The sequence below is a fragment of the Cryptomeria japonica genome, chromosome 1 (genome assembly GCF_030272615.1).
Source record: "Cryptomeria japonica chromosome 1, Sugi_1.0, whole genome shotgun sequence".
Classification (NCBI taxonomy): Eukaryota; Viridiplantae; Streptophyta; class Pinopsida; order Cupressales; family Cupressaceae; genus Cryptomeria; species Cryptomeria japonica.
The window spans coordinates 249,274,275-249,292,013 of NC_081405.1; the positions used below are offsets into that span (position 1 = coordinate 249,274,275).

The 17,739-nt window shown below is 35.2% G+C and overlaps 1 protein-coding gene across 1 annotated transcript; it reads right to left on the reverse strand.

The window, feature by feature from the left end:
• Nucleotides 1-15,149: 15,149 nt before the first annotated feature.
• Nucleotides 15,150-16,561, reverse strand: LOC131857262 (methylesterase 8-like). Its single transcript, XM_059209518.1, has 3 exons — nt 16,241-16,561; nt 15,815-15,955; nt 15,150-15,495 (listed from the first exon to the last, which is right to left on the reverse strand). The coding sequence occupies exons 1-3, from the start codon at nt 16,484-16,486 to the stop codon at nt 15,226-15,228; spliced, it is 657 nt and encodes a 218-aa protein (XP_059065501.1). The 5' UTR covers nt 16,487-16,561; the 3' UTR covers nt 15,150-15,225.
• Between the last annotated feature and the right edge of the window lie 1,178 nt (nt 16,562-17,739).

Consider the following 17,739-nt stretch of genomic DNA (forward strand, 5'->3'; position numbering starts at 1 on the left):
TAAACTTTGGACCTTCCCTCTTCATCATTAGACTGGGATCTTTACCTCAAGCAGTTAAGCTTATAACATAGAGGACCTACAGGACGCTCTGATACCAATTGATAACTCAATGATGAACTGATAGTACTAACCTGGTACTGAGAGGGGGGGTGAATCAGTACAGACAAAAATATAGTCCTAAACTGGTCTAACAATAGACACTTCAAATGACTGGCAAACAGTGACACCGGTTTGAAACAGAGTGCAACCGGTAAAGCTAAGACTGATTGAGACAAGCATTAACCAGTTACCCACTTATCTTTTCACTCAACTCAAGACTACCCTACCATTTCACCCTTATGCATAAATAGGTAATCTATCAACAGATCATAATAACAACTAGTTCAACATGTTTTATTGACAGGCATAAAACACAGAACCATCATATGCTTGACAGACAATAGCAAAGCATCACAAGATAAAAGCATCACACATGACACACATATTTTTCATGTGCAAACCCAACTGGGAAAAACCATGGTGGGGATGAATACACACAAGCTATTTTTGAACTCTTTGAAGTCCACTCTGTTAGAAGCCTTGTCTGGTTAGAGACATTACAATAGGTTCTGCTAGGAATCGATCCTATTAGAGATCACCCGGTTAAGGGATGACTACAATACCCAGTTAAGGGTTAAACCTTGTTAAAGGTTACCTTGTTAGAGGATTTCAAGAACTCAATAGCTAAAGGATTTCGAACTCAATAGCTTTGAATTACCCTGTTAAAGGATTTACAGCAAGCCGGTTAAGGCTACCCTGTTAAGGGATTTTCCAGCTGTTGAGGTGGTTAGAGATCAACAGCCATTACAATGATCTAGTAATAGCACTCAATGCCAATGCATATTTTCTTAAGCTCCTCTTCACCTTCTGTACTTACACTCTGCAGGTATCACTTCTCTTCTTTTGGTCTGGCAAGAATCATGTATCCCTTCTCATGGATACACACACACAAATTTTGCCAACAACTTCAGAAAGAGACACAATATTGACCTTATAGGAAAATAGATAGATCGGTAGCATAAACCCTAAACCCTAAACCTGTTAGGTTAAGGAATTCAAATGGTTAAATCTTGACCATTGAGCACACTGCATTAAATGTAGCAGTGCTTGATCCAATCTCAAGACATTCTCCATCGTCCATTTCCACCGATTTTATGGCGGCTGATAACCCATCACACATTATCACTGTTTTACAGACTTCTCACATTCCCGATCTAGATAGGAACAATCTCGTTCATGCAAGATCCTTCACGTGCACAAGGCTTACATGGCAACATGATCTGTTCTTTGTTATCATGCTAACTTATCACACAAAGTCACCAGTTGAGCCACACAGGCTTGAAGCACTTCAACCAGAAACCCAAAAGTTTAGACCACCAACTGGTAGTCATACAATGTTTCCATGTGCCGGTTCCCATAACCATATGCCAGTTCACCTTTGAACAAGCACACCGCTTCACTTTGGCGCACATGTCAGCTCACAGTGTTATACCTATTCTCTGATATGTCATTTCTCATCTCTTCAGCATATTGACATCAATGACAACATACAATGTCATTATGTCTTCATACCGGTTGACATAATGCCAACACATAAGCTCATACAACTATTTCATAATATGTATTGTGTAATTTCTCTTCTCAAATACATTTAGGCTTTCTAATTTACTTTGTTTGTAATTCCAAGAATATTGTAATATGTGAGGGTTTCTAATTCCAAGAATAATGTAATATTGCAATTGTAATTGAAAATAATAAATATATATTGTAATTCTAGAAGCTCATACAATGATTTCATAATATGTATTGTGTAATTTGTATTCCCAAATACATTCAGGTTTTCTGATTTACATTGTTTGTAATTCCAAGACTATTGTAATTTGTTGTGGCTTGAATTAACTCTATTTCATCTTTGTTTTATGATTCTATGAATGTTTTGTCGTGGCTTGAATTAACTCTATTTCATCTCTTTTTTATGATTCTATGAATGTTTGGTCATGGCTTGAATTAACTCTATTTGATCTCTATTTTAATTATAAAAAAGGTCCTTAGATCTAAATCAGAGTGGAGGGAAGACCTTAGCATTGGGATGTTTTTGAACAAAACTGCCATATGGTTTAGGGTTTATCTTCTGTGTTTTAAAATGTTTAATCTTGAAACCATAAACCCCACGTCCTAGCCACATTGCATTCTCTTTTTGATCTATTTCAGTGGTGACCCTTGGCAGGTGGTTTCCAGTGTCTTATGCTTTCCATTGAGGTCCATTATATCATCGTATGACCGACCCTTTGTGTTATCCATCTAGTTGGCCCCTATTTCTTTTTTTTTTAACTATCCTTCATCTTTGGTCAAATCCATGACTAGTGTTTGCGTGCAGTTGTGAAATTATATTAATGGCCTAGGAAATGTTAACTCTACAACCCTGTCGCTTATGTGGTAGATGGGACCCACTCAAGATGACTATGCATATATGTGGCCGTTGACATGGTGGAAAGGTGGTCCTGACATGGTCATGTCCTGTGTAGTTTACTAAGAGAATATTTTGGTGAAGATCAATAGCCAAAAGTAATTGTGCGACTGCGCAACTAATCAAAGATGCATCCAAAGTCTAACTCCACAATGTCACTGCAGATATGGCATGCGGGACCCGTGAAGGCTAATAGTAAATGTCTTAACCAATAAGACAAGACAATATGGAAAATGAAGCCACACAATAAGAGTGTGGGACCTATGACCCTATTTGCTAAGTGCAATAGAGAAAGACACTTTCACAGGAGATCTATGGCTAAGCTGTCGCGTGCTTGCATGATTGGGAAAAGGTGCATGACCAAGATAACTCCGCAATACCGAGGAGGCTTAAGAGGTAACGGTGAAATAAAAAATATTAAATCTACTATGTTCTCGCTTCCAACGTCAACTGACCATCACACCTACATACATGCCCACATTTAATGAATCCATTTTGCTCGTTATGATATAAATTTGTCTGCTATATTAACACCGATCTCTCGCTAATTTGTATTTTTTTATTGAACAATGCTTTTTGAGATTTGAACTTACGACCTCCCATGTAGGAGGCTTGTAGCTAATTTGTATCTACAGTGCTCTACATATTCTAAAAATTATTTTGTTCTTTCTTCTATCATAATTAGGGTTTCTAAGACGTGATTGTTGTGTGCACTTTCATTACACTCCTCCTAGCTTTTTACCTTCTTGAGCATATTTCCAGATTGTCAATGATCATTATTGTCTAAATTCCATATGATTTAATTCGAGTTGAATTATATAAGCTTCTCATTTTTGTTAGTCTATAGAACCCTAACCATAGGAATGGCAGAGTCTTCTGATTTGGGGAAGAGAAAGTTCTTTGAATAAATAATTGCACAACTCCCTAGATCATCAGAGACACAAAAGAGATCCAAGCGTAGGTCTAGACCAGATGAATTCATCATTGATCACTCTACTAAAATCAAGGATGCGTTGATTCCACCATTAGGTTTCAGTCTCTATAGGAGAGGCTACAAGAAGAAGGAGAGAATTCTAGTGTCCAGCATATGGAATTGCAATTTGGCAAAACTTGTGGTGCCAAATGTCTATGTGAATACTGAATTGATTTCTGCAATTGCTACAAATTACAAGCTTGTGACTAGAGAGATTGTGTCCAATGAAGGTGGGAGGTTAATAAATATCACCAAAGATGTTATCAACGAACTGTTCATGCTCAACCCTAACACAGATCAAGTTATTGATCCCCAAGAGCTAGATATGGAGTATAAGAAAAATGAGCTCTTGTATAGAACAATATCAGCATCATTTAGGCCTGTACACATAAAGGGAGATGATAGAAATTTGACATCAAAGTAGACTGTCCCTTATAGAAGAGACCTATTTATCAATTACTTTTTGGATGCATACTATGCTTTATGTCATGTTTGTGTTGTAGATGCAAGGGATAGGTGACTCCAAATTGGATGTTGATGGTTTGTATGGATATCCAAAGCAAGGATATCAGTAGGCCTTTTGACTATGCTTTTGTGGTAGCTCAAGGTTTGCATAATGCCTTGTAAGATTTCGAAATGGGCAAATCAAAAAAATTTCAAGCATTACTCTCTCCTAATGCATATACTTTTGTTCAAAGTTCTTAAGCTATGACATCCTAATTTGTAGATTGTAACCACGACTAAAGGAGAGCCACTTGGTGTTCAAGAGTGGACCTATATCTAGGACTCACATATGAATGGGTCAAACTATTTGGTTTTTGAAAATTTGTTTGTGAGAAAGCTTTTGAGTATTTTGTAGAAGGAAGTTAGATGGGGTCTAAGCCCAAAGGCTAAGGAATTTCTTAGACCCAAAGCCCTTAAGCCTAAGTTAGGTATCACCCACAATTAGGGATCTTGGTTTTACTTTAAGGACCACACAATCATAAAGGTTTTTGGTAGTCCTATTACTCATAGGATTTTTCCGATTACTATGTAGGATAGGGTGGACCTTTTAGAAATCATGCATCAATTAAATGAGCCTAATAAGTATTTGATGGGAGGGTCACACAAAAAAGGATCAATGTTCCCATCACAAGTTGTGATTTGGATGTATCACTTTTTAAATAAGAAAGCATATGATATCTTGGATTTTATGCTGAACAAGTATAGACTTCCCCGAGCTATATACAAGTCTTATGACTCTAAATGGTTTGTCAAAAAGCTTGGGAAGGCTAAAACACCAGAGCATCAATGGGATGAGGAATATAATGAAGACCTCATAAGGAATGCAAAAAACTATGAGGAATTATTCAAAATAAAGGAAAGGTGGTATAAAATCCAATATGAGGAAAATAGAAGAGAGAAGGAGGAAAACTCTTACTCTCTAGCATGGGAGATGCAAATAATCCGAGAAGAAAGGATGAGAGAAAAAATTTCTACCTATATAGATGTCGATAGAATGCCCCTACGTCATGAGAGACCCCACTTGGATGTTATAACCCTAGTGTAGGTGGTAGAGGAGGAAAGGCCAGGATCACCTTAGTCAATTGGCTCTCCCATTGGCCCTACCTCCCCTCCCTTGAGCCCTTAAGAACCTCCATCCACATTTAATATTGATCTAGAATAATTACACCCTTCAAAACCCTCACAAATATTGCTTGTAGAAGCTACCATGGAGAGGCCCATGAGTGAACCATCTTCGAGTGGTTCTATTTTTCAAGTCCCAAAGAGCCCTAGGGCTATCACTCCCTTGCATATATTTCTAGGAAGAGAAATTCGTTTCCATTTATATCAAGGTTTTGAATTCCAAAGGGATGAGTCCTTACCTCCTCACAAATTTGATACAAGGAAAGGGGTTACCATTCAAAATCCTCCTAAGGAGTGGGCCCTTGATGCTTTTAAACTTGGGGGAGATCGTAGTGAAGATGTGAGATTGAATGCTTGTGAACAATTCATCAGCGATGATGGTTTCATAAATACCAAGAAATTAAAGCATTTTCTTATAAGAAATTTGACACATGAAATGGAAAAGAGAAGAGGTATTAACTTTGATAATTTGGGGAATGAAGAAAGATTGAAAATGGAAGATGAGGTCCTAAGAGCTCTACAAAGCAAAAATTTTCTGCTATGACCCTAGATATAGGAAGGTAGATTGTAAAGAGGAGCAGGGTATTCCTTTTGGAAGGATGGGACATCTCTTCTGATAATATTTTTGATGAATTAAGAAGAGACATGACATAGATCTTGAATCAATGGGTATAGTGCAGAGAGAGGAAGTATTTTCAGGAGCAGCATTTGGTGATCATCTTGATCAACTAGTTATTTGGTGTCTTCATAGTGTCACAAATAAGCCTAGTATGAGCTATGAAGTTGATCAATTATTTGGGGTATGTTAGTCAAAAGAGTGGCTAACACTTCCATTACAGAGGCAACACACCTCAATCTAAATGTGGCAAAATTTACTCATAAGGTGGATTTGAAGAAAAAAGAAGAGGTCACAATTTTGAGAGAGAAGGTGGGTGCTCTAGAAGAACAATTGAGAACAGGACCAACATACACACCTCTAGGAAGGATTCAACATATATCTAATGAATATATGGGATTAAGGAATGATCTGGCTCAAGCTAGATTAGAGATAGTCAGATTGAGAAATGAAAGGGATGCACTAAAGATGGATTCTTTACAAATGGAGAGAATAATATAGATAGACATGGCAAAATCACAATTGGAATCAAAGATCAATGAAATTTGGGATCATGTTGATGCAACATGGGATGAACACATGGTGTTGGTAAGATTTTATCAAGAACATTTGAGATGACAATGTTTCATGGCCTACTCATTATCTCATATGAGCAAGACAATTGCAGTGTTTGAGATTTCATTGATTATGCCTCTCCCAAGTTTTTGGCATGACATGATTAGAAGTTTTAAAACGAGGTTTGAGATGTTAAAGAAACTCTTTATTTTTCACAAGATGTATAAACACAAAATTAGTGGTGAACTCAAAGGCTTCCATTGTTTAGTCTCCAACCTCATACCTACTATGTTTGACAAAGAAAGAAGAAGAATAGAAGGAGAAAAGTTCATGAGATCCAAAGCATATTGGAAAGTTGATATCAAAACAATTCAGGATCAGATGTTGCCAGATATAGCGCCAGATGATACATAATTAATTAAGAAGTTACAATCCTACAAGGATGCACTCTCAAGGTTCAATAGTGGTATGACCAGAATAGAGGTGATTAGGCTAGAAATTGAAGATGACAACTATCAGTAGCATCTCAAGGATCTTCATGATGTCAAACGATATGCATTTGAAGACTTCTCATCCTTTATTCTCTCTTTTCTAATTTTCTTCTAGTTTTTATTTGATCAATCCAGATCCTTTTTCCTCTCTTTTCCTTAGTTTTCAAATTTTGATATTGTAAAACACCCAAAGCTTGTTGCATCCTCAATTTTCTATAAGAGGATAATCAAGGCCTTGTTTTTCCCTGTCCTTCTTCAACTTCTACATATACTAAAAAATTCCAATAGAAGCCGATATACTAATTCACTAAGGGTGAATAATATATAAAAAGATCACAATTGTTATGCAAGATCTTATATGAATCAATGAAATTGAGGATTTTTTGGTTGAGATTCATATGTCTACATTGTGTTGTTGAGTTTGAATGGGTTTCAACTTCTTATAAAGTAGAATATTAAAATTGCTTACTCTATTCAAAGGGATTCTATATAGAGCAGAAATAATAAGTTGCAATTGGGAAAATTCATTTCTTGCTATGGTCGATATCAAATATTAATCATATTTTTTGATACTAATGCAACACTACACCTTTTTGATGCTTTAATGTTGAATAAAAATTATCAAATAAATAATTACTAATGCAACCTTATTCTTGATCATTGAAAATATAGTAGTACGTTATTTTATTAACTTGTAAATAGAAATTTGAAAAATGCAATTGCATATCAAAATTAAATGACATTGATAGAAACATAAAATATCATCAAGCACAATTAGGATTTTTTTATGTGACAGATGAAATACATTATGCAATATGCAACCAAAAGTTTAATAAATACCTAGTAACAGCTAGCACTAAATCTCTTAAATTTGCCAAATCGTCTCATCATCTTGATCATCAAATCAAGAGCTTTGTTTATTATTGTCTATGTTTTTTTCAATCTACATACCTTTGCTTGAGCGCATCTCAAAAATAGTAGTGCATGTGTCACTGGAATTCATTCTGTCATGTCCCACCTTGGTTTGAGGTGATGCCCAACCCTCTTCTTTTAGTTTTGGACTTCCAGATTCCCAGTGCCCTTTTATAAGGAAAACATCAGACATTATAACTCGATGTGTACAGTAGCGAGCAATTTTTAGAATTCTTGTCTAGTTTGTTCCTTAACTTTGATTTTAAGAACCCCAAAGCACTGAAAACTTTCTCATCCTCCACCGAACCCAATATCATGTTTTGACATAAATCAGCAAGTTTGAGATACTATGATATTGAATCAGCCAATTGTACGCTTTGACTTATCTTTGTCCAAACCTTTGTTACTGATCTCTCTTCCAAAGGGTTCTCCACTTTTTTCAATTCATTAAAATGATGCCTCATAGTTAATGCAAAATAGGTTGATTACTCTCTAAGAATTGTTTCATTTAAAACTCATTATATAGTTTGTCCATTGATTTCTATAGATTTGCAAAACTGGTTTCTCAAAGTCATTATCCTATGATGAAAATCAGTTGGATTGTTGAGTTCCCAATATTGAGGAAACACAATAGACATGTCTTCAAGTAAATCATCATGAGGGAATCATTTTCTAAATTCTAGGAAAATAGAAGAGGCAATTTTCATCAGACTAGTAGTCACAAAATCAACAATCTTGCTAAAATCTTCCCTTGTGACACTTACTTCTTGCTTCTTAGAGCACTTTCCTAGTTCCATGATCATGGCAAGGTGGTGTATTGGTATCTCAAATCCATGTACATTGACACATAACTCCCCATTTGCATTAAACTGAAAAAAATTGTTAGGGTTTTTCAAATTTGTCAATGTCTGCTAGGTAGCAAATTTTAAATCGACAAATGTTCGTTTTGATTGATAGAGATTATCGAGGTTCATGCATTTCATTTTGTGTAGCTTAGCATATTCAGCAATATGCATAGCTCTTTTTGGGGATTTTCTCAAAAGATGGTTTATTTCCTCTAGCATGGGGAGAAGACCTTCTAAAGTTAGGATTTTCTCTATATCACATAACCTACTAAGCAGGTCGGGAGCTTTGTTTACTGTGTGGCGATGTTTGTACATTACTCCAATCAAGGATCAATATTTTGATTAAACTCGATATGCTAGACCATGGAAGGAGATCCATCTGGTATCGACATCCTTCAAAAGCTTGTTCCCATCAATTATTCTATCAGCAAAATTTTAAAATTCCAAAAACTATTTGGGACTTTGACAAAAGTATGAGTAGACCTCTTTGATTAAATATTCAAATTTGTTACTACAAGATAGTTGCTCAGAATTTTAAAATCTAGATTCATTATGTTGGTCATACAGTGAATGACAGTCATGTAGGGCAAACAAGAATTTTGTAGCTTAATGGAAAGACCATTCTTATGACCTTGCATTACTAAAGCTCCATTTGTTGGACTACACATACCAACTTTTTTACAATCGTCAAGTCATCCATACATCTATATTCAATTAATGAATTCCTGACTAGTTGAAATAGAATTTTCATTGTCACACTCTCGTTCAATTTAGAAACACATATTAGATGAGGTTGGTGGACATGATTCTTTATGTTATAAACATTTATACATACCCAAGATATATTATCTATTGCCGTAACTTCATCCAAAATAATGCAATAAAGTTTGACTTCTAATTCTTTTCTTTAAATCTTTTCTCTCAACCTCAACAAGACAACTTGCTCATTCCCAACCACTGTTTACTAACCTATGACTGTTAGGAAAGTTTGGAATTCCCAAAAAGGATAATAAAGTACTAATTTATGGGTAGTATATCATAGGATGCCCTTTGGTCAAAATATGAAAAAGAACACTTAACTGAACAATATTTACCAGATGTGCGACTGCCTTTGCCTTTCCAAGAATAGCTTCAAGAGAACCCCCAGATTCAACAAGCTTTTCCTATATTTTCAAATGCACATCATATTCTAAGGAACACTTAACATGTTGACATTGATCCTTTGTTTTCCATCTTATCACTTATTTTTTAGTTCCATCTATGATTTTCTTTTCGTTAACATTGTTGATATGCTTTTCAATGGTGTCAAGCTTCACCTGCAACCTCTTATCCTTTTTATATTTCCAACTATAAATATTACACCTACATTCTATTGGAGGGTCACCTTTTTTTGGATTCTCTACTAGTTCAATGAATGGATACTTTGACACCCAATCAATTTGAAAATGCCTTGCCATATCCCACTCCCAACCTGTTTTTTATTTGGATTTTCTTTTCTCCTTTCGTGCATCATCATCATATATGAAATTGTCAACCAGGTCGATTATCACATTCCCGCTACCCTAAGTATCTACTAGATCTTCTTCTTCTTTGTCATCTGAGATATCTCATTCACCACCTTCTTTAATATTCGGTGTAAGTTGTGAATGCAGTAATTGTGACAATGTACCTTCATGATCATAATTTTAACCACAAACATTGCTAAAGTATGAATTTAAGGTTCTGCATTTTACCGACCTCTCTTGACCTTCACCATATTCAAGAGTCTTACCCTTCTTCCTATTTGACATCTTCGATGAAATAAAGGTTGCAAGTGCAAAAAACTATTTACTTTCTTAAGAAATAATAATAGACTATAAGATTCATTGCCCCTATGGCCTAGAATCTAGATGTCTGAGGTATCCCTACTCAATAAGAATGATCTAAAAGTTTCTAATAGATCGAGATGAATAGTGTTATAACACTTCAAAGAAATGATCACTTACCTTTAGATTCTCAGAGAGTAGCATAGAGAAATAGTAGATAGAAATGGTGTCAAGCTTCAGCTGCAACCTCTTATCCTTTTTATATTTCCAACTATAAATCTTACACCTACATTCTATTGGAGGGTCACCTTTGTTTGGATTCTCTACTAGTTCAATGAATGGATACTTTGACACCCAATCAATTTGAAAATACCTTGCCATATCCCACTCCCAATGTGTTTTTTATTTGGATTTTCTCTTCCCCTTTCTTGCATCATCATCATCTATGACATTGTAAACCAGGTTGATTATCACATTCCCTCTACCCTAGGTATCTACCAAATCTTCTTCTTCTTTGTCATTTGAGATATCTCATTCGCCACCTTCTTTAAGATTCGGTGTAAGTTGTGAATGCGATAATTGTGACAATGTATCTTCATGATCATATTTTTAACCACAAACATTGCTAAAGTACGAATTTAAGGTTCTGTATTTTGAACTGACCAAATTGTGTAAATAAAAATTTAATCTTTCATATATCTTATAGAAATCCATATTTGGTGAATATTGCATGAAATTTAAATGGTATACCAAAAATTTGGCAAATCCCACTTAATTCTAACACGTCTAATGGAATCATTGGGCAAATGAAACATCGACAAAACATATACATTGCAATTTACTAGTCGATTATGGACTGTCCATTGGGATGGGCTTATAATAAAATTGGTGAAATCAATCCTCTTGGAACATTGAATGATTAATGATATTGGCGAACATTGGGGAGAATTAAGATGCTCTTCCAGAAAATGCTGGGTGAATTGGGTCCTCATGCAAATTGAACTATTGATGGCTATTGGAAAATTATGTTGGTGCATTGAGGCACACTTCCAAAAACTTGGGTGAAAATATTAAATAGACCGTTGTGATAGTATAGACTCTATTCGTGAAATATTTAAATCATTACAAAAAATTAATAAAAATGAGGGTGAATTGAAATGCATTTGACCATAAATTTATAAAGTCGAGGAGATTCGGCCACCTGGATTGGTCCAACTTATTTGCCATTTTTGAAATATGGAAGAAAAAAGGAACAAGCTAAGATGAAAATGCACCAGTCTAAAGAACACAAGAATAAGATTCTAGTGATATCAAAGGCTACAAGATACTATCACCAGTCCATTGTGCTCATGAGCTATACAAAGAATCAATAACATCAACTTCATAGCTCATATTCATAACACAACTATGAAGTAATCCTATAGAAAACAAGATAAAACACAAGCTAGATCAACAATCAAATTGACTACTCCCATCCTACTGATAAACCCATGCAATTGAAAATAGCACCCGCGAAAAGTGCTAATCCATCTAGTCACCCATACCTCAAATGTATATACTATTAATAAACTCAAGTCACCGACATAACCAACCCAATAAATTGCAACCTCAAGCTCCATGTGCAAACTAGTCAATGATGACCAAAAAACATTCAAGAACTCCTACTACATGGGTAATGTCAAATCTAAAAGGATCAAAGGCATGCCAACTCTACCAATCACGACACAAAAAATGTAATCATTTAGTACCAAGGGCCATCCATAAAGATATGAAAATCTCCAAACTAATTTGTTGCAAGAAACATTTCTCTCAACAAGTATCCATAGCTCTCCTATCTTCTCTATGCATCTGATAGGAGAAATAGATACAAGAATCTCCATGTCATCACCCAAGTGATAGCATATGACCACAAAATAGTGACCACTACAGCTCCATACAAAACCTCACATCTAATACCAAGTGGATCTGAACCTCCTGGAAGATCATTAAGACCAAAGAGAGAAACTACAAACCATAAACATGTAGCATGTCCTTTTACAACACCTCTAACTGTCAGCTATTCCAAATAAGATCTCCTTCACATCCCCAAGAGAAAAACCATAACAACATCCAAACCCGTTCAATCTGAAAAATATTAAACATAACACATATATTTTGTATCTACATGGATGTAAGCCTCTCCAAGAAGACCAAACTATTCCATTTCCCTTTCAAGAAATCAGCCCACAACCATCCCCTATGATCATCATAAAAGAAAATATACCCAAGGAGATAACCATGTTATCCATCTCTCAGAATGAATCCTCCCAAACCATTTGACCATAGCTCTAGATCCATGAATATGAAAGAAAAGTATAAAGAACCTAAGGGAAACAATGGGAAATACCTCTCAAGTAATAAACCGATGAGTAGACCAAGAGTGGGGAATGAGAATGCTCCTCCAATATTTCCAAGTCATCATGACTCATCCAAGAACAATCTCCTCATATATCTCTATTGAAATCTTGTTCAACCACAATGTAGGCTCCTCAGACTTCCGACTTCCAACTCAAATCTCATCAAAAGTAACCATCTTAGCACCTAAGTTTCCTTGTATCCATGAGTACCAACAAAACATCAATCCTTGATAAACTCCAAATGGAAATTTGCACTCCCATGAAGTTCTCAGACATATGCCCAATGTATGCAATACAAAGAGATCTCTCTAGACCACTATGAAAGCTCCAATCTGCAAATTAAGGAACCCATCATGACATCGTGATCTTACCATCCCCTCCTAGGAGATCACATGGTCCAAGTGAACATACCATGGTCTCAAGAGCAATGTATCATGCACAACTCTAATGCGCAATCAGGAGTATACCATGACATAACACCAACATACTCTAAACCAACATCACCTATCAAGTACCACCAACACCTCAAACCAGAGACTCTAAGAGCCATCTATGGCTCAAAGATGTTAAAAATCCTTAAATAGTGTACATGCAAATGTGAAAGATCCCTTCTATAACAATAGCATCTAAGAGCCTCCAATACATCTGCATCACTAAAGAAGATCATCCATCACCAAGTGATGAATACACAATCACTACTAAAGCTCCCACTAAATCATGATACTAAGCTCTCCAAGCACATGACGCACCATCTCCAAACCTAAAAATCATCCAGGTCCACACACATACAAGTGTACTAGTAATCATACCAAGTGAAATCCAAATCTCTAAATGAAAAAAATACACCATGCTATAGATTCCCATAACTAACTATCCAAGCACTCACTTATCATCCATCCTCTCATCTCGGAAAAATCATGCCAATGCTCAAGTAACCACAAACAAGACCAACTAACAAGTCTGTATAAACATTGAATCAAACCTTGTGGAGATAGATAGTCCACATCCGAGTTTTCCCACAACAAACATGTAGGTAAAGACAACACACAACATTGCACAACTCGTAGATCAAAATATTGGAACATGCAGACTCACTATCACATTAGCAACATGCAAACTAAGATCTTAAAGAGAATAATTATGTAGACAACATGACTCAAGCACCAAATCAAGCACATTTCCAATTTTCCAATCATGTACACATTAAGCACCATAGTCTAGAAATCTACCAAGCATCACCACCAGAATGTCAAGTGAATAATCATGTACCAACACTTTCATGAATCAGGAATTATTATACTATCAAACAAGAGCTCTAGATCAACAAAATTTCAATGTGACCAACTCCAATTTCTTTGTCTTAAGCATCCTTCAAAATGTATGTTGTCTCTTGCGACTCAAATAACTGCAAGACTTTCACTCACCAAAGGATCAATCTTCAGTCAATTCCTTCAGATTCCCTCAAGCTTTATAGGCTAAGAAACCTTTATAGAAGGAATACCCAAAACCCAAAATACCGAGGACCTTCATATGCAAGCGCATGCAAGCAACTACAAGTCCATGCAAGTACATGCAACATTAATTATGGACATGCAAGCAACCTGCAAATCCTTGAACCAATGCTTTGATACCAATTGTTGGGAAATCGGGGCATCCTTGAAGAGCCATCTCTCAGGATCAATATGTGTATCCAACATCCAACACAAACACACACTACTATGCCATAAAGCGGAATTACACACAGTTAATCTCCCACATTAAGACTTAGAGAAAAGTGATTTGCAATTTAAGATCTTGTGAAATCGAACCACAGTTTTAGCAGCATGCATACATTTAGATTCAACAACACATAATCATAAAATAGAAGAATATAACACAAATTTACCATGGGGAAAACCTTTTCAAGTGAAAAAACCCACACTCCAAAACTAGAAAGTCATCGTATTATTCAGCAACAAAAATAGTTACAATACAATCTCAAAACTATTTTGGCCCCTTTTTTTCCAAAGGAGGGAAAGCTACTATATATATATATACAAATTTGAGAAACTTGATGCGATAATTAAGTTATCAAATTTGCCACCTCTAACCCTTCTAGTGCCACCGCTCTAGTCATATTATTAACTAAGCCTATATGTGGCTCTCTATTGTCTACAAGGTTGACAGATATAGAGTCCAACTTGACTCTACTATGAATCACTTATAATTTACTAAGTCAACACAATCGAGTTGTAGAGTCCTAGTTGAAGACAACTTACTAAATATAGTAAGTACGACTCACAAAACTACATGTATGACACATACAAGAGAAGAGTCCTAGTTGAAGACAACTTGTATGACACATACAAAAATAGAGTTCTAATTGATTCGCATTCCAAGAATAATTTCATCATTATAGTTTAGAATATTGAGAACCGTGACGTGTGTGACAAAGTATATTCCTGGATTTCACGATATCGCAAAATTTACAAAAACCCAATTGCATCTGATTGCTTCACTTTCACAGACATATATTAGCAATTCCAATGAGCACCTCAGCCAGACGAAGAGGCTTCGAGAACACTACGGTGTGATCAGATCCTTCAATTTCATAAACCATTTGTGGAGGATTCTCTGCAATCATCTTTCTCTGGAACGCCTCCACAAATAATTTATCTTCCTTCGCCACAACGTATATTCTCCTAACGCTTCCATAGTTTTTAGCTGTATACAAAACAGGTTCTTCCCATAGAGGAAACTTTTTCTCCAGCGAATCCAACAACATTAGGTCCTGCATTCAGACCCATATTAATCAATCAATGAATCAATCAACTGAAATTCCATAAATACCCAATATATGACTCAACTGTTTCTGTTATCAAGTGATTTACCCGAGAAGGACTTTTCTGTGATAAAGAGTGTCACGTAAACTGGCTGCCAAATTTGAAGGATGTGGCCGTATTTTCTTTCCCATTTGCATAGTAAAATGTGGAGTCTCCGAAATTTCCAACTATGGATGCGACCTATAAAATTGTATGCTCTTAGAAAAATGGCATTGCAGGTTTATGACTGTTGATGGTGTAGGAATGAATAGGTGGAAGTTATCAAACCTCACTAATCATATCAGAGAGAGTTGTTCCGCTGAGGGGCATGAAGGCGGTAACAAATACAGCTGCAGCAATTTTATCTGGAAAATGCTCCATGGTAAAACTCAAATTGAAGCCACCAGCGCTGTGACCAACCATTATAACCTTAACAGACATACAACTACAAATTAGTTGAAATCCATGGTTTTGATGACTAAATTCTAAACAAAGGAGGCCATATAATGGACACGATCTAATTTATAGAAGACATTTTAAGTTCCATTTGTTTAGGTGATCCATTTTTTAAATCAGTTTTTCTTTTCAATTAGAACCAATCTATTAGCATGATTCAAAGTGAACCACTTAGAAAATCAAAACCAAGATTAAATTATTCCTAAAATTCATACTTTCACAAATCACTTAAACAAATCAAAACATAGAAAAACATACCTTATCCTGCGAAGGAAGAGCTGTGAAGAAATCTGTTAGTGGCTGATTGTACTGTTGTAAAGATGAAACCTGGTCGGCATTTGTAGGATCTATACCTCCGCTAGCCATGTCAATGGAAGATACAGTGTGGCCCGCTTTCAGAAGAAGATCTGCAACTTTGTACCAACACCAACCGCCCAAGGTTGCTCCATGAACCATCACAAAGTGACAAGTTCTTCCTTTCACTTCATTTGCCTCCATACTCATCTCTAAAACATCACCCTTACTATTCACTATTCTGCAAAGGGGCAGCCCATAAGTTCAAGAAATGGAAGATAAAAGATCAATATTTGAAGGCTGCATTTTACACACATGTCCCTTCATTACTTTTAAATATCAATTTGAAATTTCTATGTGCGATTATTATAAACTGGCTGAAATATTTATATGGTATTCAGCAGGGATTGTAATAAGTTTATTATAAACACAATCAGATATCTCTCAATAAAGTCAATGGTCATCATAATACTATAGAAAATTAATCATAAAGACAGATAACTATTTAGTAATAGTATTAAGAAATTTTATTATAAAAGTAAGTAGATATCTTTTAACAAAATATTAATTATTCAATTATATCTATATAATAATGATTAAAGTTTATTATATTTTAAACAAATATTAATTTAAGATAGTTACACCCTTTTATAATGTTAGTATATAGTTGTTGACTTTCTTGAAAGATATATAATGATCTTGGTAATAAAACTATTAGAACAGCCTACATGATTATTAATTATATATATTTAAAATAAACCTCACCCTCACTATTCTGTTTTATGTAAATTAACAGCAGCCCACAAGCTCAAGAAATGGAAGATAAAGCCCATATTTGATGTTGGCATCTTGCATATTTTATTTAGATTAAGATAGCTGAAAGAGCAACAAGTTTGTACATTGTGGTTAAAGATTTTATGGAAAGTTTTATCTGCCGTATTTCTAAATTAGAATTAAAGTTTAGAATTTGTTTGTGGGCAAGAGAAAAAAAGTATGGTATAACACCAATATAATTTCCTAACAGATTCACTATTTCTGTTGTAGTTACAGATGTAGTGACATCTGTAAGATATATTTTGCTCATTTTTACTTTTTAAATATATTATTTGCCTTACAACTATATATATATATATATATATATATATTTTAATATTTAGATCTATATATCCATCCTTCAACAAAACCAACAACCATTCACTAATGTCAATCAGGTTAACATAGGAGAATTTATTGTAAAGACGATTAGATAAATATCTATAAAACTAACATAAAAATGCAAACTAATCCCTAGTTGTAGTCTAACTAGATTTGATATCAGTATAAAATGCAAACTCTATATATTTTATTGACATATGTTGCATGAGCTAAGTAGTGGCAAATTGTCAAGAGAGGTGGCTGTCAATACGTGCATCACATGTTGACAGACAAATCCGTAAATATTAAAGGTAGAAATTTACTCCGTC